The following is a 27,819-nucleotide window of genomic DNA, read 5'->3' on the forward strand; positions in this document are numbered from 1 at the left end:
TGTCTGTAGAGGGGTAGGACCCGTCGGGGCAGCAAGGAGGAGGAGGAGCACCGCACCTGCCGCCCCTCGCCGCCCTCCCTTCCTCCGCCCGCAGCGCAGGCGCGGCCGTCCCCCCGCTGCCCGTAGGTGTCCGGCTCTGATCCCGGTGCAGTGGCTGTTGCTGCGCTGGTCCCGGCGGCGCCCCGGGGAGACGGCATGGAGGAGAGCCCGGGGCAGCCGGTAGGGAGCGATGAGCCGCGAGGAGCGGGCGAAGAAGGTGCGGAGGCGGTGGTGAATCCGCAGACCTCGCTGAGCCCCAACGGGGCGGCGGAGCTCTCCGACGTGTCCTCCGAAGGAGGAGGGGGTACCGGCGGGCAAGAGGCGGCCGCTGTGCCCGGTGAGGGGGGTGATGAAGAGCCTGGAGGGGCAGCGGAAAGTCCAGGAACGGGGCAACAGGAGGCAGAGCTGCCGGGACTCGGCAGGGATGGCGCAGCTCTGCAGGGGGGGGAACCGGCGGCGGCCGAGGGAGCGGACTCCGAGCCGACGGGGGTAGAACCCGAGCAGACGGCGGGGAAAGTGGCCCCGGTGGGAACAGAGTCCGAAGAGGCGGCGGTGGCCCCGGCGGTGGTAGAGCCCGAAGAGTTGACAGTGACAGGTCCGTCAGGGTCAGACCCCGAGGGTGTGGTGCAGGAGGTGAACGCGGTGGGAGCAGAACCTGAAGAGGTGGTGCGGGATGAAGCCCTGTCCGAGACGGTACCCGAAGAAGCAGTGAGAGAGGAAGCCCCGTCCGGGACAGTCCTCGAGGAGCCAGCGAGAGAAGAAGCCCAGTCCAGGATGGTCCCCGAGGAAGCAATGAGAGAAGAAGCCCCGTCCGGGACAGTCCTCGGGGAGCCGGCGAGAGAAGAAGCCCCGTCGAGGCCAAGCCCCGAAGAGGTATTGAGGAATGAAACCTCGTCTGAGACGGACCCCGAGGAGGCTATGAGAGAGGAAGCCCTACTGGGGACGGAGCCCAAGGAGGCTATGAGAGAGGAAGCCCTACCGGGGACGGAACCCGAGGAAGCTATGAGAGAGGAAGCTCCGTCGGGGCTAAGGCCCGAGGAGGGAGCGAGAGAGGAAGCCCCGTCGGGGACGGAACCCGAAGAGGAGATGGGGGAAGAAGCCCGGGCAGGGACGGACCCCGAGGACGCTGTGCAGGAAGAAGTCCCGTCGGCACCGAGCCCCGATGAAGGAGCAGTGATAGTGGAAACCCCGTCGGGGGCAGAACTTGAGAAGGAGGGTGAAGAGGCCCCAGCCGGAGACGAAGAGGCTCCCCAGCGCCCCGGGGTTGCAGAGGACGCAGTGCCGCCTGCAGGGGAGACCGATGGCGGCCAGCGGTCGCCGGCAGGTCCCGAAGGGGACGACGGAGCCGAGGTTCTGCCGGGGGCTGAGCGAGGAGCCGGCACCGGGGAGCCGGCGGGGGCCGGAGAGGAGAGCGCGGCCTCGGGGGGAGGAGGCGCGGCGGGGCGGCCCGGAGGGTGGCCGGGTCCTGAGGGCGGAGAATGGGAGTCGGCGGGCCTGAGCCTGAACGGGGTGCGAGGCCCGGCGGAGGACGAGGACGACGAGACGGGCTCGCCAGCTGCGCTGGAGGATGAGGAGGAGAAGCAGGAATACGACATCTCGCTCTTCGTCAAGGTAGGATGTGGGGCGTGGGGAAAGCCGGGTTCGGGAGCCCCCGGGCAGCCTTTGAGATGGGTGGCATTTAAATTTGGCAGTCAAAGCCCTGACCTGGATAAAGGGATTTGGTTATTAGCACCCCATATAAACCTGCCTCGCTTGGGGTTTCCCTGGCTTTATATGGAACACATATGCAAGGCTCTCAGTTCTGGTGGACTTGGAGGCATTGCGGGACACTGGGACCCAGGGTGGGAACGCATTGTGTGGCTTCTGTTTCAGACTGCTGGCTCTGATTTGTGATTAAGTGGCTTTTAAAGGATTTTGAGATCGTTAGAATGCAGTAAGAAGAGTATTCAGCACACTACATTGGGAGGGCTGAGGTGGAGGAAAATGGAAAACGTGTACTAAAATGGGATATTAGGATTTTCTAACATACTGCAGTCAGTGTTAAGATTCAACAGCTCTATAATCAGAAAGTCAGTGAGCTGCCCAGAAGCTTCATGTCTCTTGTAGTTGTCCAGTTTACCTGTCCAGTGTTTGGACAGGGAAAAAAAAAATGTACCATTTAATGTCATTTTCATAGTATAGAAAGCACAAAAATGTGCTTTCTTCTGTCCTGTGTCTGGGATTCCACTAGAGTCAGGGGTCTAGTGGTGGGACCAATATCCATCCACAGAGATGGAATATCAGATGTGTAATTTCTATAGGTAATAACCACCTTAAGTTGCTCTGGGACCCCTGTGAGCAAAGTGTGGAGCAGGATGGTTTTTATCAGTAGGCTAAAACTACTCATCAGTGAATACTGAGTGTGATCAAGGGACAAAATCATGAAGGCTGTGGGGGGCATAAAAGGAACAAAGTTCTCTACAACCATCTGAAGGTTGGTTGTACTGAGGTAGGAATCAGCCTTTTCTCCCAGGTTATAGTAATAGGATGAAGGGGAATGGCCTTAAGTTGCACCAGGAGAAGTTCGGGTTGGATACTGGGAAGAACAGGTTCTCAGCAAGAGTAGTGAGGCAGTGGCACAAGGAGGTGGTGGAGTCACTGACCCTGGGGATGTTGAGGAACTGTGTGGGTATGGTACTGAAGAATGTGGTCAGTGGGTATGGTGGGGTTGGGCTGTTGGTTGGCCTAGATGAACTTAGTGGTCTTTTCCAGCCTTAATGATTTTATGATTCTCTGTAACAGCTTGAAGTAGAGCTTAAGAGTACTTTAAGAGCACATGGATAATACTGTGCTTTAATAGTTGCTGCATATTAGTGATAGGGAAAAAAGGGGAAAGTGGATTCCAAAGTGAAACAGCATCAACTCTTACATGTGGAGATTCCCAAGTGCTTTTAAGTCACCAGAGAATTTGGTCCATGGGGTTTATGCTTCATCCTGAGCAATTGCTAGCACTGTGGGTTAAGGAAGTGAAGTGACAATCCAAACCAAATGTAAATGTTTGCTTGCAGCCTGAAATGCTTCTGTTTGTGTGTGTGTTTCTAATAAATGTGTTACCATCCCACTTGTGCTCCATTGTATCAGGATTACGTGCCTATTAACTCTTACTTGCTTTTGAGGTGTTGTTGACACCAGTCTCTGCTTTGCAAGTGCTGCTGACCTCCTTCACCCTTTTGTTGCATTTCTCAGCACTTTCTTCTGTGCTGCTGGGAGCTTCCTTGTAAATACTCATCGGCTCACTGACCTGCTTCTATCCTCTGTTTGAAACTCTGCCCTTCTTGGATACTACTGGGAATCTGGCAGGGGTTAGGCTGTTGAAAATAGTGAAATTGTTGTCTTTCCTGTTAAGTATGACCCCAGTTTCTTTGTTGTCCCTCTTTTCTGTTCATCCTCCTGTTGATTTTTGGCTAATTTGTAAGTGGCCAGGATACTGTCTGCCTGTTATCTGTGCATGTGCAGAGCTTGGCAGAGGATGTCCGTGCCAGGGTTTATCAAACCATACGAGTAGAGACTAATGTAACAAGTGCCATAATAGGTGAAAACTCAATAGAATATAATGCATTGATAGCGTCTGAGTGATCCACAGTTTCCTGCTAGGGAATGTAGGGAACTTGGCTTGACACAAATACTTTTGTTACTCTCTTAAGTTTTGAGAGCAACAATTAACAATCAGAACCATCACTATCAGAAAGAAAGCGTGCCATTTTCAGATATGGCAATGTGGTGACTGGTAACAGCACCTCTGCACTATTGCTGCCTGTTCTTGTCATTGTTGATCATGAGCTTATTCTTTTTCACTTGGAGATTTTTTCCCTCTTCTGCTTCCTGCTTCTTTGCATTACTTCATTTCCATTTTGAATGCATGTATTTGAATACTGTGTCTGTCGTGTTGTCTTGTGCCACTCCATTTGATGTAGCTGGCAAAGCTCCTGCCAGCTCCACAAGCATAGGTATCAGGAATTGTACACTTCGGCTGATTATTGTTGATGATATTTAGTTTGCACTTGGACACACAGGGTTAAGTTGGAGACCTTGTACTATCTGGGATGCTCTGGCACTCAGTAGGGGTAGCAGCAGCTATGAGAGATGATGGTATAGAGGTCTTTTCCAGCCTTAATGATTCCATGACTGTATGGTCACCTAGTCCAATTGTAAGCCAACCCCCACCATCCCCTCTGACCATGTCCCTCAGTGCCACATCCACACAGTTCCTGAACACCTTCAGGGATGGTGACTCCACCACCCCCCTGGGCAGTCTATGGCAATACCTTATTGCTCTTTCTGAGAATATATTCTTGCTAACGTCCAACCTGAACCTCTCCCAGTGCAACTTGAGGCCATTCCCTCTCACTCCGTCGCTGTAACCCGTGAGAAGAGGGCAACCTCCATCTCACCATGACCTCCTCTCAGGTGGCTGTGGAGGGTGATGAGGTCTCCCTTGAGCCTTCTCTTCTCCAGGCTGAACAATCTCAGTTCCCTCAGCTGCTCCCAGTAAGACCTGTGCTCCAGACTTTCTGAGCCAGCAGCTGTATGCCAGGTGGACCAGTCTAAGGCAATCTCTGAGATAACAGATGTCTGTCTTTAGGCATCTGGACTGTGCCTTTAACAAAGCTGAACTGTGTGAGGGCAAGATCATATAAAAAATGCTGTAAGTGTTTAATCAGGTACTTATTTGATTTCCACTCTTCTGTGAAGCAGAAATACCCTGTATTTCCATTAGATAGTGATGTTTGAAGTTTTTGGTGTTTCAAAGTCAAGTGTTTGTAAAAGGGCATCCAGATATACCTTCTCACTGACCATTCAACTAAGCACATTGGGTAGGACACCTTGTGGATGTTGGTTCTGGCTATTTGGTCTACTAAATGTTAAGCGTGTGTATGCTTTTTTCTTCTCCAGAGCTTTGACGAGAGCTTTTATTTGACAGAAAATGTCATTTATGTATCCTGCCACTTGGATTTAGTGGAATTTTTATCAGAATATTCAGTTAGTATGAAGTAATTTAAAGCTTATGTAGGATTTAAGAGTCTATTTCAAAAGAAATAAAACTAACAAAGCAAACAAACAAAACCACCAAAAGACCCAAACAATCTCCAAATTTACCTACCAATTGTATTCAAATTTTTCTTACAAAGAGACAACTTAAACACCAGAATCACAACTGCAGACTTTGTCATCCTAAAGATTTCCAAGGATGGTAATTTAACTGTAAGTGCTGAGCACAGGCAGCCAACAACCTGGCTTGAGCAGAAGGCCTTACCTGAGTTCATTCCTCTTCTAAAACAGTTCACATTTAGTTTCAGAATTGGATGTTTTACTGTAAAAGCTGCTCAGGAGCTTAAGGAAAATAGATTTTATTCAACCAAAAGTAATAGGCTTCATTCTGTTTTTGTGGCATTCTTGATCTTTAAATCAAAGTCACTAGTCATTTCATCTCCAGCAGGGAACAGCATTGCTTCACTGACACCAAATTTCCCCACGCCATTCCTGGGATATGTCATGTCGGTCAAGCACGCTTAGGGCTGTGCTGAACTATCACAAGTGCTGATAAACCAGAAAGTAAAAACTTCAGAAACTTTGCTGTGTCTGGAGACAGAGGAAGGAACAAGTGCCTCCATCTGTGCCTCCAAACACCACAGTTTACCTATGTGTCTTAAATGGCAAGGTGTGCTACGGACAGGAGAAGATCCTGCCTTGTTTGCTGTGTTCTGATGGAGTTTGTAAATAACTATAAAGTACATATAGGCTGTTCTAAAACTGAATTACTGGGCTTTGAATGCACGAGCCAAGAAGTTCATGGGCAGCAGGGGCACAGGTATCTGAAAAAGCCCTTGTGGTCTGTATGCCTATTCAATGAGCTCTGTTTTGTATCTCATGGTTGATATCTAACTATTTACAGCATAATCACAGTATAGTGTAGGTATTCATTAGCACTGGGTGAAAATTAGGTACTCTATCCAAGAGAACTGTCCAAAACTTGCATTGATGAGTGTGTTGGATTGGTGGAGGGCTGTGGTAAGACAGATTGCTGGGGAATGAGGTTTGGTCAATGGTAGAATAGCTCAGGAGAAAGCCAGTATGATGGAGCAGAGTGGGAGCACTGCTGAGAGCAGTACCTGGCTGGAGCTGGATGAGGCTGACTCTTGGGGCTGCCCCAGCAAACCAGCCCAGCCCTGATTTCCTGGCTGATGTGTTGTTTGTATGGTGATTTCGGTGCTTGGAGTGTATACAGCCGTACACCAAGAACCAAAGCAGGGGTCAGGAGGTGTGCTTGTTAAAACACATGAGGCAGTTCTTTTCCCAGGACTAGCATACAAGGCAGGAAACTGGCTGCCTTCCCCAGGGCTATTTGCCTTTTCTCAGCACCTTATGATTTTTTTTCCCCAGCTGGACTATGTCAAGTTAGGGTTTCCTAATGCAGCTTAAGAGGTCCTGGTATTATAAATTCCTTTCATACCTCCCCAGGCTATTTACTGCATCTGACCTGTGCACCTGCGGCAGGGTTTCTGGGATATGAGTGTTCCTTCAGAAGTCTTCCTTTCAGTAGAGTAGTGCTTGGGAGACTTTTGTTTGAAAGGCAATTATATCAATCTTTCTTTTCTTGAAAAGAGCTATGCAAACTTTCTGAATGCAGTCTTTCTTGCTTTAACTTCTGCTTTGGTTTTTGGCAGTTTGGGTCATCACCTTCTTACAGCTGCAAAGAAAAAAGGTACTTCAGAACCACTGGTTGAAAAATGGCATTGAAAGAACACCAGAATTGTTGTGGTGCTGCTCCTGGAGGTGTTCCTATAGGAGCAGTCAGGCTTTAGAGCTTGGAGTTCTAATCCTGTTCCCCAAAAACCCACAGTCCGACATACACATAGAAGGTCATAAATACAAAGGTGCATACTTCATTATTATTCTTATTTATTTATTTGTTATGACCTGGTCATACTCCCTGGAGTCCTCTTTTTGTTTAACTGGGTTGAAAGGCTTAAACACCTTCAAAGCTGCATTCCTAGACCTTTTCATATTAGTATGTACTCTCAGCACACTGATTTGGTAAAGGACGTCTGCATGTGCTTTCTTTAAGCATAGGCTTAAAATCATGTGACATTTAAGCCCTTGGCTAACCAGGGCTCACTTTTTCCTGATTCAGCCTCAAGGCCTGTCCTCTTACTCCTTTCTTCTTGAAATAAGAAACTAGTGATGAGGTCAGCTAGCTGCCTGAAATTCAGCCACCTGCCTCTGTTTCCTGAGCTTTATCATCACAGAGGGGTAGATCTTAACAATCTCACAGAGCAGAAGCAGAGCTGGCAGCCTTCTTTGTCCCTTCAGTTCATAAATTCTGCCAGATAGCTGCAGCTTTCCTTGGAAATGCTGATGATTGCTGCCTGAGAAAGCTGCTGTGTTCAGGGCTTCTCCCACTGACTGTTTTGTTGAGGCTTCTTTGTGTAAGAATCAGAATCATTTGAGTTGGAAGGGAGCCACCTGATCCAACTCCCCCACAATAAACAGGGACACCCTAAAGCTCCATTAGATTGATCAAAGCCCCATCCAGCTGGATCTTTGAGTTCTCCAGCAGCCAAACATCTACAACCTCACCAATGCCAACGCTGTACGCAAAGCTACGGAGCTGTTCCTGATACCTCTTTGGGCCATCAGAGTTTATTTTAAATACTTGGAAAGTGAAATAGCATCAGAAAGGTGGAATTTGAGGAGCTGGGAGTATCTGACAACCTTTTGGTTATGCAATGTATTTGCCATTATTTCCTATCATAGAAAGATGTAGAGTTTAAATGGTCTCTGGCTTGGGAGTTTCTTGCATGCCTTCATCCATCTGAAATCAGTTCTTTCCAGAACTTTAATGCCATAAGAAGAGGATTCAGCAATCCTGTGGGTTGCCTCATTTCTACATACAGTTCCACCTTCACCTTACACTTACAGATTTAACTATCATAGAGATTACAGTTTTAGTCTTTCTTTCACTTCTGTACTATTTTTTGTATTGACCCTTGCAAGAGTAAATTTCTGGCTATTTAAAGCAACAGTGAGGTTTCCGTGAAGGAAAAATGATAATGGAAATTATTAATGTGACTACACTTTTTCAGGATCTGAGGTGAAGTTACTTCGAATTGGTGTCTATGTACTTCTTTGCAGAAGAAAGACTCTCCTTGTCAGCCTCAGTAGAGGCAGTAAAAGCATGGATATGTCCATCGCTGTCCATTGCTGAGTGCATTCTGTGTCTTGATTTCTGGGTTAAAACAGATCCTACTGCTTCTTTTAAACATTAGAAATGTGTCTCCTTGAGTTCCAACCAAGGAGTGTAAGTCAATGCCATGTGAAGGTTGCACGATTATTTCCTTGCTCAGATAATGAAATGTCCTGCTGTGATAAGGAGTTGTGTGCTTTTCCATTTGCAGTATCTGATTATTTACTGATAAAAGAGGAATGATGCTGTCCAAGTTACTTTCAATAACGTGAGCACTAAGTTGAAATTGTTCTAATTCCTTAATAAAAATCTTCAGCTTCCCAAGCCCCAGAGCAGCTCTGTGCGAGAGATGTGTGAGCTGGTGTTTTCCCTGGGGAGGACTGTGGCTTCTTTTCTTCTGCAGACGCATCACTGTATGTGGCAAGCATGGTACAGGGAGTTACATGTATATATTTTTCTCCCTCGAGAGATGGTCATTATGGGGGCAGGAGTGTGAAGGTGGTATTTCCCTCTTTATTTTTCTTCTCCGTATGCTAAGATTTTGGCATATATTTGAACGCTCAGATTAGAAATATAACCGTGACGGAACAAAGTGAGTGACAGCAGGACTGGAGTCACAAGTGAATGTTCTTTTTCAAGTTATTAAAGTGGAATAGTTAACCATTTACTCAGATTTCAGACAAACTCTCCTGTGTGCCTTGGGGAATCATTGACATTTATGTGTTAGTTCCGTTTTGAAATTATTTTAAAAGCTATTACAGAACCTGAGCTAAAGAGAGAAATAAATGGTGGCAGAAGAAACTTGAAACAGGATCCACATGTACCCTAAAGGCTTAAAAACATAGGGGCATATGTGGATCCATGAGGACCTGTGGATACTGGAGCTGTTTGTTGTGCAGTACAACACACACAGTGTGTATGTAGCAACTACTAGCAGTGCTGTGGTTCTTCTAGTTTCCAGGGGCTGTGAATGGAAGCAAGGTGGCGGGTTAAGCAGGATGATGATGGTTGGCTGTCCTCTGCAAAGGAAGGGAACAGAGTCCAGCTCCTGCTCATTTGAGCTCTTGGGTTTGTGCTGGTGGACAGTACTGTACTGCTCTTTCAAGAGCATCTTTGCCAGTTCTCACTGGGCCTGGCAGGTTTTTCATTTAATATTTTACCTAGGCATTGGACATATTTTCTGCTTGGACCATGAAATCACAAACTGTTGGAAGGGGATGGGGGAACAGCAGAAAAAACAGATCCCTTACTTTCACCCTTCAACTGCCTTAATGAAGAGTACCAGTCAAAAAGTATTTTCTCAAGCCTTCAGCCACCTCCTCCCTGGAGCTGCATAAAGCAGCTTACTTGCTTGGCTACTTCTTATTTACTTCTTTGCTTACAGCACAAATTACAAATGTTTTCTGGGTATGTATGGTTTTTGCATTTAAATGGAAGCAGTGGGGCTGCGTGCTGTTAAGTATCGCACAATGAAGTGTAAAACAGGATGTGTCACGGAAATACCAGTTAATCTGTTTTCCCCAGACCTATAATGTGTTCTAGAGTATAATGCTCTTTTGTTGCAGTAATTCCCTGTAAGAATCTAAAAAGGATATAAGATTTTGGTCTCTCTGTAGAATGTTCGGCTGGCATCTTGCCTTATTATTAAATACGGATTAGAAATAGCATTGAGGTATTTAAACATAATTCTTGTAACAGGATAAATAGCTTAGAGCATTTGATTTGTTGCTTGTGCGCTTGTGACCTGGTAGCGTTCCCATTAACACACGCATGGGCAGAACTGACTCTGTGGGCAAAATTCATAGCGAAAGGAAATTCAGGCCTGTTTGGCCTGGTGTGAAATGGAGCCTGCCAGCTCTGGCTGTGACCAGGCAGCCCTCAGCTGCTCACCTACCTTCAGTTAAAGGCTGTTAGGCTGCTGGTGTTTGTTGAAACTAAGGGTGTGAAACTCAAAGAGAGAATGTCACATCCACCATTAAAAGAAAAACAGCTTCCATTTAAGAGGAGCAGCAATGATTGCTCGCAAAATTTTGAAGGATCTCAGTCACTCTGCATGAGTAATACCCACATAATTAATTGTCGCCATTATTAGCTTCTTAACGTACAAAACTAAAAGTAATGCTATCTTGAATGAGACCTAATTAAAGAATAACTAATGAAATATGACAATTACTTGTGTAGGATAACGATATTCCTAAATTGGCTAAGATTCATGTAAACTCTACTAACTTGTAGCTGAAGCTTTTCGTTCTTTGCTAGTCACTTGTTCATATTCCAATTTATTTTTACCTCGCTGAGTGAGCAAAGCAGTGGACTTCTGGTTGCTGGCTCCTTTTGTGTTATTACCACACACTTGTGCTGTGAATACCAGGTAGCTAGGTGTGGGTGTCCTGTATGTTTGATTAGTTGCCTTCCTGTCACAAGAGGTGTATCAGAGAATAGTGTGGGCTGGAAAGGACCTCAAAGATTCAAAATGTACCTGTGGTCCCACCCTGGAAGCAGGCACAGCACAGTCCCAGGTTATGCCGTGTGCCATAGCTACCACAGTGGTAGAGGTAGCTGTAAGAGATTTGAGGAAATCTGTAATTTACATTTTTTTCCTGTGTAATGGCACACATACATGAGTTTAATCTTTAATCCCTTTAATTTGAATAGGAGTGAATATTAGTGAAAGCACAGCCCCTATAAATGTATCACAGAATATTGCATATTTAATTTTTCACTCATAGCTGCCTGTGTTGTGTTTGCTTTACAGCATTATCACTTAATGGTTAATTTATTTATGATCTCAGTCAGAACCGGAAGGCCTGACTGCTGGCAGACCTGCTGCTCAGTGGGAATGCTGGGCAGATGCAGGCAGACAAATCAAAAGAAAATGTGTGTTTTGCCTAAATAATACCCATTCTAAAATCATAGAATGGCTTGGGTTGGAAGGAACCTCAAGGACCATAAAGTTCCAACCCCCTCTTCCACAGGCAGGGTTACCAGCCTGTAAATCAAGTATTAGATCAGATTGCCCAGGGCCCCATCCAGCCTGGCCTTAAACACTTCTGGGTTTGGAGCATCTGTGGGCAGTACCTCACCACTCTCTCAGTCAAAGGTTCACCCTGACATCTAATCTAAGTCTTCCCTCCTTTAGTTTAAAACCACACCCCTTGTCCTATCACTGGTTACCCTCATAAATTTCCCTCATGCTTATAAAGTCCCTTTAAATATTGGAAGGTCTCAACAAGGTCTTTCTGCAGCCTTCTCTTTTATAGGCTGAACAAGCCCAGTTCCTTCAGCTTATCTTCATAGGAGAAATCCTTCAGCCCTTGAATCATCTTAGTGACCCTCCTCTGGACCCACTCCAACAGCCTCACTCCTTGTGCTGGGGGTCCCAGATGTGGATGCAGTATTGCAGGTTAGGCCTCACAAGGGCAGAGCAGAGAATAATTACCTCCCTCACCCTGCTGGCCACCTCTCTTCTGGTTGAGCCCAGGATACTGTTGGCCATCTGGGCTGCAAGCGCACGTTGATGGCTCATGTTCAGTTTATCATCAACAAGGACCCCCAAGTTTGGCTGCTTGAATACCACATTCTGTACTTCCCAGTGGTTTTGTAGTTGTAGTCATTACAAGTTCCTGTAAGTGGATGCCTGTAACTTTCTGGAACAACATTAACCTTTTAATTGAAATAGCTTCTGCTTAATTTCTTCTTCTTCTTCTTCTTTTAATATAATACTTCCATTATCGCTTAATCTTTTTTGAGAGATGCAGCTATTAAAATAGAAAGGGGAGTACATTGTTTTTAGTGTTTTTCAGACCTATTAGGCTGGTCTAATTATTTAGAAAACAACTTGACAAAGGTAAAAAGTTTATTGCCACAAAGTTACTTCTTAATGAAGGAAAAATTCTGCCTATGCATCAAAAGTGTTTAATTACTTACTAAGTAATTAAGTTAATTCCAGCAATAATTACTTACCCAGCAGACCGTGGTAAGTAAATAAAGTAGCAGAAGTCAGAATAATTGAGGCTTTCTCTGTCCTGAAAAGGCTGCTGGCACATAGTGGGGAAAGAGAACAGAAACCAAAGGAAATTGCAGCAATTTCAGGCTTCTTTTCCTTTCTATCGTGGAGAGAGGATTAGAATTTCCTGATGTATACAAGCCCTTTAAGCTCTGACCACAGTTCACTGCATAAAAGCAGGATGGAGTCTAATGTCCTGCTAAGAAACTCCAGCATACTGTAAATTCCTCAGCATGAGTTGAGGACCAAAAGCAGAGAACTGCTTCCAGCAAAAAGTGAAGCATTCTGGAGAATTTGTTTTGAAAGAGCCTTAGTGAACATAATTATGGAATGAATGAAACCAAGTAGTCATGATAATGTAATGCGAATACTGCACAGAAGAAAGATTTAGCTAGTGTAATTTCAGAAACCTAACAGAATGAAAAGAGCCTTAATTAATAGAGTTGGTGGAGGATGTTAAGAAACGCTAATAGGTCACTGGTCCATGAGACATAAACCTTGTGAAGAGGGATGTCGTGGTTTCTGTGAGTGGGAGCGCTGCTCCAAGACACAGCCTGTTTTCTTACTATCAGTAGGAATGAATAGCTAGTTCTTTATTAACTAAGCACTAATGTACGGCTGCATCACTAAAAACACAGTAAACAAGTGTATGTCATCCTGTTTGTAGGTAGGCTCAACCTCTAACCTACTGCTTACACTCCATAGTCACAAAAAACAGGTTGTGTCCTGTGGTTGGTTGAAGCTGTGCAGGCAAAGGGTTAATTCCTTCTATCTCCTTTCACCTGAGCTCATTTCCTTTCATTCTTTTTCCCTTGGCATCTCTTTTTGGCCTAGCCTTAGCTAAAAGCTTTAATCCACACAGCATTTTATAAAGAACTTCCAGAAATTCTTTGGCATTCTCACATCCCTGCTGAAGTTCTACATACACATTTCCTGTTTATTCTTTAAGTTAGGATTGGTGAAGATAAATTGGTTTACAGTACTTGTATGCTGCTTTGAAGGTCAACACGTGCATGAATGGTAACTAGCTCTTTGTCAAAAGGACTGGCTGCCTGCTTGCTCTGCCCTGAATCTGGCCAGCCTCAAGTGCTTGGAGAAGCCTCCTGACATCTGGCTGGGCACTTGGCAACTTAGTCCCATCTGAAAGCTGCTGCTCCTCATCACCAACTTTTTGGGGAGCCATTAAGGTTCATTATCTCATTAACAACATCTCAACTTGTTTCTTACATAGTAGGAGATATTCACTATCCATTGCTGCTGTTCTGCGGGATGACATTTGAATACCATGTGTATGCCTCTGCCTTGTTTTGATGATTGTATGTCATGATCTAGTCTTTTTTTTTTTTTTTTTTTCTCTTTGCAGCAGCTATCTCTAGCTGTTGAGTAGTCTCAAAAGATAGATTTCAGCTCACCTAAGTTAAATTAGATGTCTAAACTGTATGAGGCTATTAAGGGCTGTACTTAGAGAAAGCTGCACTGCCAAAAGGGATGTCATCCCACATGGGCAAGATTAATCATCCTTGAGGAGCATCTGCCTGTCTCCACTGACCTGTAGTCTTTGGCTGATTCTGTGAGAGGTGGTTTCCAGCTTCAGTGTGTAATGTAACAGTTTGTATCTGTTCTTATCATCTTTGTGTTATCTCAGTGTTATTGTTTTGTAGAGTACTCAGTCTGTTCCAGAAAGAACCAGTGGTGCTGCTGTTCCTGCCTCTCTAAGGCTGCAGGCTCCCATCTATCTGTGCTTCGTCATCAGATAATTCTCTGGCATCTCTCTGGTTGAAACTCACCCTCAATTTTTGTTGAAATTCCAGTTGAGACCTCCAGGGTTTCTGGCTTCAGCAAGAAAAAAGGGTCTCACGAGTGATGCTAAAGAAGGGGTCTAAAATAAGGTGCATTTCTTTTTGAAACAAAAGTCCTCATGCTGCACTTTCAGTGACCGAGGTGCTAATTTTGATCCTAAAAAGAGAAAAGAAAGGGGAAATAGGTTTCTTTCCTGAAGCATCAAGTTGCTAATGAACACAGCTTCCCCTCTAGTTTTCACTAGTGGGAATGTCCCACACACATAGGAAGAACCTATCCAGGTGTGTACCAAATATACAGTTCATGTGCAGGAATCTCAACTACCAGACACATTTTAAATAGACATGTTTCTGTTATTCGGCTGAGACATTAAGCAGCAGCTGGAAGCATCTGTTTTAAGTGTTGAATATTATGCTGGCAGAACTATACGACCATTAAAAAAGAATTGGAATAGTTAGTGGCAAGACTTAGAATTTTTCTATTAAAATATATTTTAAATTATAGATGTTTTGCTTTAAAAATTACCCTGGAATTACATTTTCAGCATCTCAAGTGCTCTCAGGAGTGCTGTTAGCAAAAGACAAGGAATGTTGTAAGCTGCAGAGGTGTCTGAGGCAGAACCTCTCGTGATGTCTTTTTGCTCCGAGCTCCAAGAGCAAGACAAGATTTTCATGTCAAGTCCAGTAGGTGGCACCAGAACAGTTCTGTAAAGTTCAGCATTTGGGTGCTCGTGCCCTTGCCCTAGGCCATAAAATGAACAGTGTTTAAATAGAGAAAATTCCAGGTAATCTGTTTCTTCCTGACGAAAAAAAAAAGCCTTGGTTTGAACGAGATCTTATCCAAATGACATGCCTGTGGTGTTTCTAGTGCACATCACAGTATATGGAATGTGTGTTGTTTTAGTATATTATAGCTACCTTTGGCGAGGAAGGATATCTTGTAAATATATGTCTTTATTGCATTCTCAACAGAAGTAATATCTAAAATTTTGCCTTTTTCAGCGATGTGGTACTAAATAAATCTGCAGGAATATTGTAGCAGGCATCAAAAGCATAAATTATGCTTTGTAGACTTATGGCAGCACGCTGCACTGTAGTTTAACCCAGTGCCTCTAAGTAACTATATGATTTCTAAGGTCCCTTCCAACCCGCATGAGACTATGATACTATGATTGCTAAGCTATGGGCTTTCAATGCTTCCCTCCATCCTTCTGCACTTGATCTGGGCAGCTTTGTTTCCTAAAGTCTGTGGGCTGACTTTAAGATTTCGCTGCTGCTGAAGGTCTTTCAGTAAAGGCCTTCTGTGAATGCACTGAGAAAGCTAATTTTGAGAGGTTTGTTGTTTATGTTCAGGATGATGTGAGTAATATCAGAAGTTGACTTTCTCTGAAGAAACATAAGGAAGGAAAGAAAAATGGGTGGTTTCGTCTACTACTTGTATATGAGTGCGAATAGGTTTGGGCTGAACAGCTCAAGGCCAGGCTGGATGGGGCCCTAGGCAGCCTGATCAAACTTGCTTGATCAAACAGTTGGCAACCGGTTACTGGAACTTGGTGATCTTTGAGGTCCCTTCCAACCTAAGCCATTCTGTGGTTCTAAGTAGAAGAACATGAAACCCTGCCAGGAGGCCCTGACCAGGCTTGAGCCCTCCATGGTCGTCCAGTGGGCAGTGGGATTTCCTCTCAGGAGGAGTGGGAAGCACTGGAAGCTGCTCTCCTTCCTGTTTGGCCACTGTACAATACCAAGGCTGGTTGGTTGGTGCAGCAGGATGGGAAGCCAAGCTTTCCACCACAGGAGCTGTGATTGCCTTGCTGTTGTTTCTTGGCATGGCTGCTAGGCTGGCACAGCAGAGCTCAGCCCAGAGCAAGATCTCTGCTGGGCCCACTAAATCCCACCAGTACAGAACAAGTTAGTCTACACAAGGAATTAAAGCGAAACAGTTGCTGTTCTCAACTACTGCACCCTTCTCACAGCTGCTTCCTGTGCTGGGCCCTAGTGTGTGAACCTGTTGTAGTTTTCCAGGCCAGCAATTTGGGGCCTAGTTCTTCTTGACTGATGGGAAAACAATTGCATTATGAAAAAGGAGAGGGGAGTTGTTAGTATGATATGAGAAAGAAGAGCACACAGAACCAGTCTGATAGCTGGGGTTTAAATGTGGAAATGTGCAGGCGAGCTGTGATTCCCTGAGGCGTCTGGTCCAGCAAGATGGGCAGGGGTGGATGTAGGATGCTGGCCCCAGGCTCTGGCCCTGGTAAGCAGTGGTTCTGCTCCATTTGCTAGGTAAGCCTGTCTCTTGGCCAGCATAAATATATGCAAAGAGAAACTTAGCGTCCTTGTGCTGAAATAAAAATGGAATTGAAGTTCAGCTTTCAGGGGAAAAAAAAGTTATGCTTACTGATCTCCTTTTTTTTTTTTTATTATAGCTTCAAAGGGATTATAGAGTTATATAAAAACAAGCAAAAAGTCTCGTCTTCTTAGCTTCTTCTGAACAGTTTCTTCTGTGTTTAACCTTCATCAGGAAACAAAAAGTCCAGGAAAAACAAATTCCACTCATCAAGATTTTGGAGGCACAGGACATTTGAGGTCAATAGAAGAACTTTCAAAGCCCCAGTTCCTGAGATGTTTGGACAGAAACTGTTAGAAAACAAAATTTTTCAGCAGTTCCAGGGACAGAGCAACTGCAGCTCAGGGAGGGCCCAAATTAGTGGTTTACAACTGACATTCGGTATATGACTCTTCTGTTGAGTAATTACCCTGAAGATAGAATGCAGAGGCAAGTGACCTTTTAAAGGCCTCTCAGAGCTACCAGACAAAGATGGCGTAGTTCTTCTGTGACTCTGATATCTTGTGCGTGAGGTCCTGTGTGTAGGAAAATGAATACCAAGTGTGATGGTGCTCTTAACTTGAGAGCTTAAGCAGTAAGCAGTAGTGGAAAGGTTATGGAAAGTTCTTCCCTTTCCCAGATTCTTTGAGTAAGACTCAGTACACAAACCAACCAACAAGCAAACACAAAAAGAAAACCCACAAAAAAAGTCTGAAGAGAGTGTGGAACAGTGAAAAATGAATGAAAATAGGGAGTGTCAGCTAATAATCCCATTAAGTAATGGCACATGGTTATGGGATTATGGAGAGCTGTAATAAGTTGATACTGCCACAATATACAATTGCTGCCTAGGGCCCTGAAGGCTCTGAATGAAAGCTTCTATACACAGCTTGAAAGTTTTCTTGTCTGCAGCAATGGCTGTCCTAATTGTTTGATTAATGAACTCATTAAATCTCAGTATTACTAGAAGAAGCACATTGACCTCCTGACTGATCACAATTAAAACATGAAGGCCATTTACTCAAGGCTCTGGTTAGACATCTGCTTAGCAGCAGAACAGCCCCAAACACAACTTTGCACTGTGGTGATTCGGCCCACTTCACCAGCAGGATCTAGAGGTTAGGAGAGTATCACAACAATTGCAGGTGGAGGCCAGGCCATTACCTGCAATTATACCAGCATTTGCCTGGTTATTAAGGTTATAACCAGTCTGGAAACACAATCCTCCATTGAATCAACAGCCAGGCTCCCGCTGACTTCCCTGGAGTTAGGATTTCACCCTGCGTCATCTCAAAGCACGGCAGTCAGGAAGTGTAATTAAACCCTGCGCACAGACCAAGCCCGGCTCAGAGTTAAACATCCCAGAATAATACTGTGAAGGAAAATGCAGGGTGTTTCGCTCCAAGCCTGCAGCAACCCTCGCTATGCTGTCATCCTGTTGGTATTAACTCATGGACACTCACTGTTGTATTGTGTTCCTACAAGGTGAGATACTGACCCACCATCTCCCTGCTGTAAAAAAACAAACCATGCTGACTTTGTTGGGAAGTACATTAATGTTCAGTGATGGCATGGTTCAGCTATCGTGTTGCTCGATAGACTGCAGTAAAGTTATTTCAGTACCTTGACTCATGATTTTTGAGTCAACATGGCTGAGCCCCTGTTTGGGAGCTTGAACAAATGCCTTTGGCATGTGTCGCTGGTGCTTTTTTGTCCATCAGGAGTTGCAGCTCACTGGATTCAACGAACAGAGGTGTCTCCTGGGGGCCAAAATGCAAGCTGACGTGTCTGAAGTCATTTCAGCTAGCTGTATTCACCCTGGCTTCCTCAGTAGGCCAAATTATTAGTGTTCTAGACTTTTACCCAAAGTTATATGTAATTGTATCTTTGAGATACAGAATGTTGTCAAATTCCAAATCAGATTCAGTGTTCAGGCTCTTTCGGTCATTTCAGACTGCCCGTCATTGCTATAGCAGGGAAAGTTTTAATCACTGCTTGTGCTATTGTGTGGGCTATTGTAGTTTTTCTGTCACTTGCCTCCAGTTCTGCAGAACTGAGAGAAACGCAGGGGTACACACCTCCAACTGTGGCAGTGGGTAGAGCTGTCAGTTGTTCCGTTTCATTCAGTTCTGAAGTGTTCAGATAACTTTTGTTTTTCTTATAGGTTGCTAGCAGGCTGAGAGACTTGAAGGTCAAAGGCTAAGAAACTGACTGTTTGCTGCTTTATCCACAGTGAAATAGAGAAATGGTAGTGCTATAGTAAATTTTCCTCCCACACAGGCATGAAGTTAAAAAGTTTGCACTCAGAAACAAAGCAGGAGGTTGCTTCTGTAACATCTCCATAGCTGCCAGTCCTTCAGCTTCCTATGTGGCCTTTGTGTCGCTCCAGTTAATGACAGATTAGGACTCTGCCTGCTTCATATCTTCATTTGTCATGGTAACACATCTGTCTGGGCCTGCATCTCTGGTTCCATCGTTATGATGTTTCCCCAGAAAAGTAGGCTGGGGCTCCCTGAGATTTGCTGTCACCATGGTGATGTGGGACAACACAGAGCAACAACCTCATTTCCCTAGATCCAAAAAAGTTAGAGGCAGACAAAAATTCAGTATTCAGTGGCCAGCAGAAAATAGTAACCAATCAGAAAATGTCAACTTACTGTCAGTCTTGATCACATCACTCTTGTCTGGAAAGTTCTCTGAAAGATGCATGAACCCTGATGAGATAATTTATTTTTTCCTGTCCAAGGCTGAATAAAAATACCACATCGTTTGTAGGAACTGTGGGAAAGGTTTGTGGTGGCACTTTGAAATGACATCCCCTTGCTGCTGCTGCTTCTCTCCCAGTGCCACCCATGCCAGGGTTGGGAGTACCACTACATGGAGGGGTTGTGCTGATGCTTGTCACTGGAGGAGGCGAGTCATAGAATCATCAAGGCTGGAAAAGACCACAAAGATCATCTAGTCTAACTGTCCACCTACCACCAGTATTGCCCACTGCCCACGTCCCTCAGTGCCACATGGCTCTGGAACACCTCAAGGGACGGTGACCCCACCACCTCCCTGGGCAGCCTGTGCCACTGTCTCATTGCTCTTGCTGAGAAGAAATTGTTCCTAATTCCCAACCTACACCTCCACTGGCACAACTCAAGGCCATTCCCTCTTGTCCTATCTCTGTTACCTGGGAGAAGTGGCCAGGTGAAACATGATGTGAGAGACAGGATGAGGTAAGATGGTGTAGATTTAGGGATTTTTTAAGCACATGCTGGAAGCAGGCATAGTCTTGTTCTTAAGAAGTTTTTGATCAAATAAGTTGTACAGTGCTGGAAAGCAGTGCTCTGAGAATAAGCAAAACCACAACAGCTTTCATTTTTACCACTTACAGAACAGGTCCCATTTAACACAGCAGCCCAGCTATTCTTAGCATCTCTATAATGCTTAAATGCTAAATGAGGCAATAGGCTGTTACGTTTTTTCTCACCAAGGAAGCTTGTAGTTGGCATGGTACCAGAGATAGAAAGTGGCAGTGGTTGGAAGAGGATCCTTCCCACTGACATGGAGGACTATGGCCTGTACTATGCTGCATTGTGCCTGCTTGAGGCCAGGTGCTTATTTCCATCCATGGAGCTCTTGGTGAAGGTGAGAAGCTTCAGGCAACCAAACAGCCGTGAGTGTTGGTGGAAAGCTTATTTGAGATTCATCTGATAGCACTGAGGAGGGTGATGGAGCAAGCAGAACTGGTTTCATTACTGTACGTTGTTTCATTGTATGCAGTCCACAAATATTCATGAACTAAGTATTAATGAATATAAATGACACACTCACGTTTTTATTTCTGTACCCTTGCACATAAGTGAAGTTCTTAAATTGCACTTCAGGAGAATGCTGTGGCAGGCTTAAAAACTAGGCCTCTGAGCTCTTAAAGTGGGACACAAAGTCCAGCAGAGCTGCATCGCCATGCTGAGCTGTGCCTTGTGCATTTGTTTGCTCAGAACAAGACCACCATGAGAGGCACGGTTACATGCCTTGGCCAGGGCCGAGTTCCATTAAGATGGAAACCCACATGTTGTCCCCGACCCCATGCCTTTCCTCCAGCCATTACCCAGAGGTATGCAGTACACATGCTTCGTTTGCCCCTGGTTCAGCAAAGCATGGAGACCGGTGTGCTCAGCTGCTTGGCAGCTTCCTTCCTGCTCTGGGGCCCCCACGATTGTTTAGTTGAAGACTCTTTAATTTTTTGATTTATTCTGTTTATTCCCTTAAGTGCTTTAGACATTACATCTCGATTTATGCCGCTAAATCTTTCTCTTCTTGTTTCCTGTGATCATAAACTGATTTAGGCTTGTTTTAATCTTGTGGTGACTCAGGTAGATTTATGCTCACGCAGACAAATGAGGTGGAGACTATTTCCTCTGGAAGGACTGCTGTGATTTCAATTTTGTTTTCTAGCTTACGGTAATGTTCATTACACGTTTTAATGAAAAAATTCATCTCTGAGATGACAGAATTCTTCATCACATCCACGTGCATGTTCAGAGAAGGATGTGAAGAAATTTTGCATGAAAATATGCGTTAGAGATGAGTAACACACTCTGTGTACATACAGCCGGTCTGGACTTTCTGCTTACCCTGCTACATCTGCTATCAAAATTTGCTATCTCAGATATATGCATACTTTTTTTGTTGTTCTAATTGTAGGCTGGCAGTGATGGAGAAAGTATTGGAAACTGCCCGTTCTCGCAACGTCTCTTTATGATCCTGTGGCTAAAGGGCGTCATATTTAATGTCACAACTGTGGACTTGAAAAGGTGAGATCATAATAGGAGTTCTCATTTTTAGAACAACTTTACCACGATGGTGATTTGAAAGAACGAGTCTCTTTGATTTGAAATGCATACACACAGGTTAGTGCACATTACTTATACTGCAACTTGGCACTGTGCTAACAGGTTGTGTGCCTGGTGCCTCTTTCAGGTTCACTGATACGAGGTGAACCAACTCCTTTGAAACATTTGAGATTTTAATCTGTTTTCCAGTACGTCTCTGTACCACAAGCCTGAAATTGTAGAGTTTCAGGGTTCATTCAGATAGGGGCTAGGTAATTCTGACACGGCCAACACAAGGCAACTGAACACACTGTGCTTTTGCAAGAGGTGTAGTAGCCTGCTACCATGAAGTTGAAGCAGTTCAGTGCAATAAGTGTCAGAATTGAAAGAGTGGTCCCTGGTGTGATTAACCCAGCCTCCTTTCTTCCTCTAGAAAACCTGCTGACCTGCAGAACCTTGCCCCAGGGACGAACCCACCCTTCATGACATTTGATGGCGAAGTAAAAACTGATGTCAATAAGATTGAGGAGTTCTTAGAAGAAAAGCTAGCGCCGCCCCGGTACGGCATTGCTGTCCCCTCTTCCTACTCATAGCTCCAGCTGTGACAAAGTGTCTGTGGGAGCAATGCCTCCAACCTGGTTGCTAACTGGGGAGGACTGGCAGTGTGTGGCATGTGTCCTGGGGTAGCCTCAGCTGCTGGCTGTGTTCTTCTCACTGTCTTCACCTTCACCTCAATTTCATGCACTGCTACAGTCATATTCAAGGCTTGAAATCTGCCATCCTGCAGCAAGTATATGCAGAAACCTGCATACCGCTGCAGAAACCTGACCTCTTTTCCTCTGCTTGCGTTTATTTGATGTTTCCCTCCTCACAACTGTACAAATAATTCAGGGAAAGGGTAGGTAGAAGGAAGCAGCAGTGGAATCCTCCCACACTGCAGGAGTGCTGCAGGAGTCACAGACGATTACAGCTTATTTTGAGTGGCTAGTTGGGATAATCTCAGCATAGGCCACAGGCTGGATTTCAGACCTGTCTTTCCCACCCCAGGAGCAATCCTCACCTCTCCCCACATCCTCTGCCAAGCGGCATCATTCCCCCACCCAGGCACCTTTTCCTCCCCAGGACAGCAGCTGCCCCCTCAAGCAGCCAAACTTGACTCAAACTATGTGAACCACTAGCTATGTGAGCAGCTACCTTTTCCCTCCTTTCTGCTGTGGCAGCAGCAGCGGCTGGCCTGGCCACTCCGAGCTTGCTCATGCATGTTCAGGATAAGTGAGGAGGCCGGGAGGAGCAGCAATTGGCACTAGTGGGGACTTTCCCTCTTCTCCTCCTCTCGACTCTGCTCAACCTCACCTCCAACAGAGGCAGCCTGGAAGAGGCACTGGGTTGCTTGGGCAATGGCTGCAGCACGAACAGCCATTTCCCTCTGCCTCATGAAGGGGAAGGTAAGCCACATGGTTTGGGTAAGGGGTGAAATTCACACTTGCAAACTGGTTTTTAGCTTAGAGTGCTTCCCTTATAAAGCCCTATGTAGCCATATATTGTAACACTTCATTTTCAGTAATGTATATGAAGTAATTAGTGAAGGTGAAAATAAAGGCTAATCCATAACTTCTTGGATTCTTTCTACTCCTCAGGTATCCCAAACTTGCACCGAAGCACCCTGAGTCTAACTCTGCAGGAAACGATGTGTTTGCAAAATTCTCTGCATTCATAAAGAACCCAAGAAAAGATGCTAATGAAAGTAGGTGTTACAATCCTTCCACCTGCCCTGATAGTTACTGAAATAAATTAAGAGTCATGCAACTCCTGTGTCCTCCAGCTCCATCTTCACCGTTGCACACCAGCCCCATCCCATATGAACACCCCAGCCAACCCTTGCTGAGCCCTGCTGTTTGTGGTAACACAGACCCAGTTTGGTTTTTCTCAGAACCCCCTTTAGCTACTTAGAGCTCTGATCCCAGCATTATGTTTTAAGCTTAGGATGAAGGAACTACAGGAGTTAGCACGGCTGGGTATCTGCAAGCTGGGCTAGTGCCAGGAGACAGGATGCAGTAGGAGACTTTCTGCTTGGTGTCAGAGAGACCTTGGTACAGGCTTGAACGATCTTTTTATTGTCTTAACCTAGATCTGGAAAAAGCTTTGCTTAAAGCCCTGAGGAAGCTGGACAACTATTTAAATAGTCCTCTGCCTGATGAAATCGATGCTTACAGCACTGAGGAGATCACTGTGTCCTGCCGGAAATTCCTGGATGGAGATGAGCTCACCTTAGCAGATTGCAACCTCCTACCAAAGCTCCACATAATTAAGGTTTGCATTTGCTTTTCAGCCTCCTGAAGAGAAGAGCAGCCTAGAAGCTTAGTCTCTTTTCTAAATGGCAGAGGAAGTCTGTGTATTTTCTGAAGCCAGACAGTAGCTGTGTGGGGACAAGGAGTGTTAATGAACAAAGCTGTTTCAGTGCAGCACAGTCAGGCAGATCTTCACATTGACAGCTGGAGCTGGAATATCTGGCTTCATATTTGGACTGTGACTACTTTCTCTAGGCCTCTCACAGATGTTAAATGAGTACTATATTCAGTGCTGTAGAGAAATATTTCTATTTGCATTTCTAATGTAAAGTGACACGGATCAATAAGATTAAATGATCTTGCCCTGCTAAATCAAGAAAGCAGCAAATGCTGGAATTTGACTCTCTCTCCCACCTTTAATCCAGACCTCTTTGTTGAATATTACCCCCAATACCAATAGCGCTGGCAGCCACCATCTCCCTCCAAGTGCTCCAAAGCACCCGTATACTCCTAAGGGTGCTGGTGACTGAGGTGTCTGGGCATTGTTACAGCCTGTCCTGGGCTACCCTGGAGCCAGCCAGACTCTGGAAGGGAAGTGGCCACACTGAAAACTTGTGTAGTTTCCAAACAAATGAAATCCCTTCAGAAAGTTTTATTCTTGACTACTATTTTGACAGAGTGGATGGAATTGGTTTCAGACTCCCTCAGGGGTGAAAGCTTTCCCTAGAGGTGTCCTGATTGAATCTATTGCAGTGATAGGAGCAGGGCAATGAGCTCTATCCTGCTTCCAACCACAGTTCAGGCACAAGGAGAACACGTTTAAAGGATGGTGGAGAATGAACATCAAGTCATCCTTGCAGAACCATGTGAAGGAATTAGATTTCAGCTGGTAGTTGTTTTCCCGAGCCACTCAAAATCTAATATAAAGGGGAGCTGTGAGAAAGAAGGGGACAGACTCTTCTTGCAGGGTCTGTTCTGACAGGACAAAGGAAAGTGGTTTCAAGCTAAAAGAGGGGAAATTTAGATTGGATATAAGGAGAATGTTTTATACTCTAAGGGTGGTGAAGCACTGGCACAGGTTTCCTGAAGAGGCAGTGGATGCCCCATCCCTGCAGACACTCAAGGTCAGGCTGGATGGGGCTCTGAGCACCTGATGGAGCTGTGGGTGTCCCTGCTCACTGCAGGGGGCTGGACCAGATGGCCTTGGGGAGTCCCTTCTGCTAATACAATTCTGTGATTCTATTAATTTTCTAAGTGTGAGTCAGTTTTATTACTGCACGAGAGGTAATTCTGTTTGATGCCAGCTGCTTTGATGCTTTATGTCCGAAGAGTAGATTCAGTTACATTTAGGTCATGCTCCTCTCTACTCTGCCCTCGTGTCCCCATCTGGAGTACTGAATCTAGGTCTGGGGCCCCCAGTATAAGAAAGATGGGGAGCTGTTAGAGAGGGTCCAGAGGAGGGTCACAGAGATGATCAGAGGGCTGGAGCACTTGCCCTACAAAGACAGGCTGAAGGTGCTGGGCTTGTTTGGCCTGGAGAAGAGGAGGCTCCAGATTGCAGTCTTCCAGGACCTAATAGGAGCCTATGAACAGGAGGGGAGTCAACTCTACAAGGGTAGATAACAGCAGGACAAGGGGAAATGGTTTCAAGTTCAGGGAGGGAAGATTTAGGTTTGCTACGAGGGGGAAGTTCTTCACAGAGAGAATGATGAAGTGCTGGCACAGCTGCCCAGAGAGTCTGTGGATGCCCCATCCCTGGAGGTGTTCAAGGCCAGGTTGGATGGGGACCTGGGCAGCCTGGTCTAGTGTTACATGTGGAGGTTGGTGGCCCTCCCTACAACAGCGGGGTTAGAACTTTACAATCCTTGGAGTCTCTTCCAAGCCATCCTATGATTCTATGATTCTATTTGTGTAATAATTTTTTTTTTTCTTTTATTTTCTTTATAAAAAGGTTGTTGCAAAGAAATACAGGAATTTCGATTTCCCACCTGAAATGACGGGGATTTCAAGATACCTGAATAACGCTTATGCAAGAGATGAATTTACAAACACTTGTCCTGCTGATCAAGAAATTGAATATGCATATTTGGATGTGGCAAAGAGAATGAAGTAAACAGAAGATGTTTCCCTTCTTTATTGCATCTGAGATTTTATGGGCACCAGCCAATATGGAAACAAAACAAAAAAGCCAGAATGCATTCTGCACTGTAACTTTAAGTTCTGTTATTGGCCAATCCTTCTTTTGTAATAATTGTGTAGCATTGTTTGCTCATTTTTAAATGATGTGTCTATGTGTGTGTCTGTACAGATGTACGCACACATGATTGTGTGTTATGCACTCCAAGTTGAAGGCATCAGTCGGTGCTCAGGCTTTTGCTGAAGTTAGGGAAACAGCATAGGTCACACAATTAGGGCGATATGACAGTCTAGTGACATGCTAAATGACTGAATTTTGCAAAGAAATAACCCCGTTCCTAACACACATGTAACCTGTCATTACTGCTGCCTCTGATCTGTGTTTCACAGCTGTTGCCAAATTTCGCAGTTCCCAGGAAGGTTTCTGCTTGCTTCTCCCCAGGCCCCGGTGGCCCCACGCCAACAGCTGGCACGCACACAGCAGCCTTGTTAATCCAGGAGAGAAGCCAGCCTGGAGGTGGGACCACACCTGGCTTCCCAGAAGCCCTCTCCTCTGTGCTAGAGACCTGCAGGGTAGGTCAGCAAAGAACAGCTTGTCCTTACATTGCATGAACTGTCTTTGGTATGAAAGAAAGTCATTTAGGAAGATCCCGCCTTCTCCTCTCTCAGGGCTGCGTAACCCATCCAGCTTCCTTCAGACAAAGAGAGGAACACAAACTGTCACTGGCATGTGGATTATCTGCTAATAAATATCTGACAAGGGAGGAGGCAGAGGCTTGGTTGTCACTGCAGACTCAATAAATGAGTGAACATCTGCCCCCTGCTACTGGTGCAGGATCCTTCTCTGTCATCCTTTTGTGACCCCCATTTGGTTTTGGAAAGCGAAGAGGAGGGTCTAAGAAAGAAGTAGTGCTTTTTTTTGCTTCCTTTTCTGGATTTAGCTGCAGGGTTTGGATTTTTCCAAGCAGCCACAAGGACTTCTTTGTCCTGAGAGATTTCCAAATGTCCAGGTGTTGTCCCACTGAGGACAACAGAGGCATAGCTCCTGTCTGAGGTGGGGGATGGATGAGATGAACCGCTCCAGGCTGGCATGACCCTGTATTCAGGGAGTCAGTGCTACTAAAAGGTATTCATGGAACGTGCTGTTGGAGATGCGTCACCTCTTAAAAGTCACATCCATGGCTGCTTCTTGCTGAGCAGGCCCTCAGCAAGCACCTAGGAACAGAGGGTGCAGCTCTTTAGTCATAGGGGCACCTGGAAGTTTTCTTCCGATGCGTTTTGCCTGTATGTACAAAATAGACATGGAAACAGCTAAAAGTAGCTTTTTTAGCACCTACATCCCACAAAGACCGATACAGAATAGCCATTCGTCTTTGCCCAAGTCAAACATAGGCTTGCTTTCTAACAATGCATTTCTTAGGGTACATGGTGTCTGCGTGGCTTCCTCTTACACACTACACGGTTCTTTTGCAAATGTCCTAGCGTGATTATTTGTAAGCAATGTCAGACACATGATTTTATTTTCTCTAGCATCTCTACAGAGAAAACAGGCACAACGCCTTTCCCTTCCAACCTCAGCTGTGAAGTTATGCACTGGGGTTGGTAGCTGAGCTGTCACTTGTCGTTTCTTACTAACTGTTACTTTGTATTTTTAAATGCGTACATGAATATATAATAATATATGAAATAAAAATCTGCATACTCTTTTCATATGCCTTACAAATTTAAATAGAAAATATACAAATCCGTAAGTAATTTGAGCAGTGTTCTGTCTTTATTCCCATTTATCGCTATAATTTTAAACACAAATGTCTATACTTCCCCTTTAAACATCTACTATATGCAAAGAATATATGCTCAGAAAGTTAATTCTTTTCTCTCACTTCTAACACTTCCTATCTATAGGAAATTCTTCAGGGTTTGAAGATTCTTTTTGTTGGCTTTAGTATCTCAGATAGTCTTTGGAACGACCCATCTACTTGAAGGTTAAATACTACTTGTGTTCAGTGCAGTACTTCCAAAAGCAGCCTGGAATACAATCAAATACATGGTAATTAACTGTAACATATTTCCCCCATTGCAATGCATTTTTGAAATGGCTTCAAAGCAGTGAAAAACAAAACCTCATGAAAGCAAACTGGTATCCATCGTCGGTATCAACACGCTATTTGTTTGAGTATA

At 45.0% G+C, this 27,819-nt stretch overlaps 1 protein-coding gene across 1 annotated transcript; it reads left to right on the forward strand.

Moving 5' to 3' along the window:
• Positions 1–24: 24 nt before the first annotated feature.
• On the forward strand, positions 25–27,393 carry CLIC6 (CLIC family member 6). The gene is made up of 6 exons (XM_015882093.3): positions 25–1,650; positions 21,087–21,196; positions 21,648–21,773; positions 22,852–22,958; positions 23,343–23,524; positions 25,454–27,393. Exons 1-6 carry the CDS (start codon positions 196–198, stop codon positions 25,613–25,615), a joined length of 2,142 nt encoding a protein of 713 aa, XP_015737579.2. The 5' UTR covers positions 25–195; the 3' UTR covers positions 25,616–27,393.
• Positions 27,394–27,819: the final 426 nt, after the last annotated feature.

Source organism: Coturnix japonica, chromosome 1, assembly GCF_054131305.1.
Source record: "Coturnix japonica strain WE chromosome 1, WE-NBRP24, whole genome shotgun sequence".
Taxonomy (NCBI): domain Eukaryota; kingdom Metazoa; phylum Chordata; class Aves; order Galliformes; family Phasianidae; genus Coturnix; species Coturnix japonica.

Coding starts and splice junctions, on each gene's coding strand:
- CLIC6 (XM_015882093.3), top strand. CDS start 196: ATGGAGGAGAGCCCGGGGCAGCCGGTAGGGAGCGATGAGCCGCGAGGA. Junction 1,651..21,086: donor ACATCTCGCTCTTCGTCAAG/GTAGGATGTGGG, acceptor TTCTAATTGTAG/GCTGGCAGTGATGGAGAAAG. Junction 22,959..23,342: donor AAGAAAAGATGCTAATGAAA/GTAGGTGTTACA, acceptor GTCTTAACCTAG/ATCTGGAAAAAGCTTTGCTT.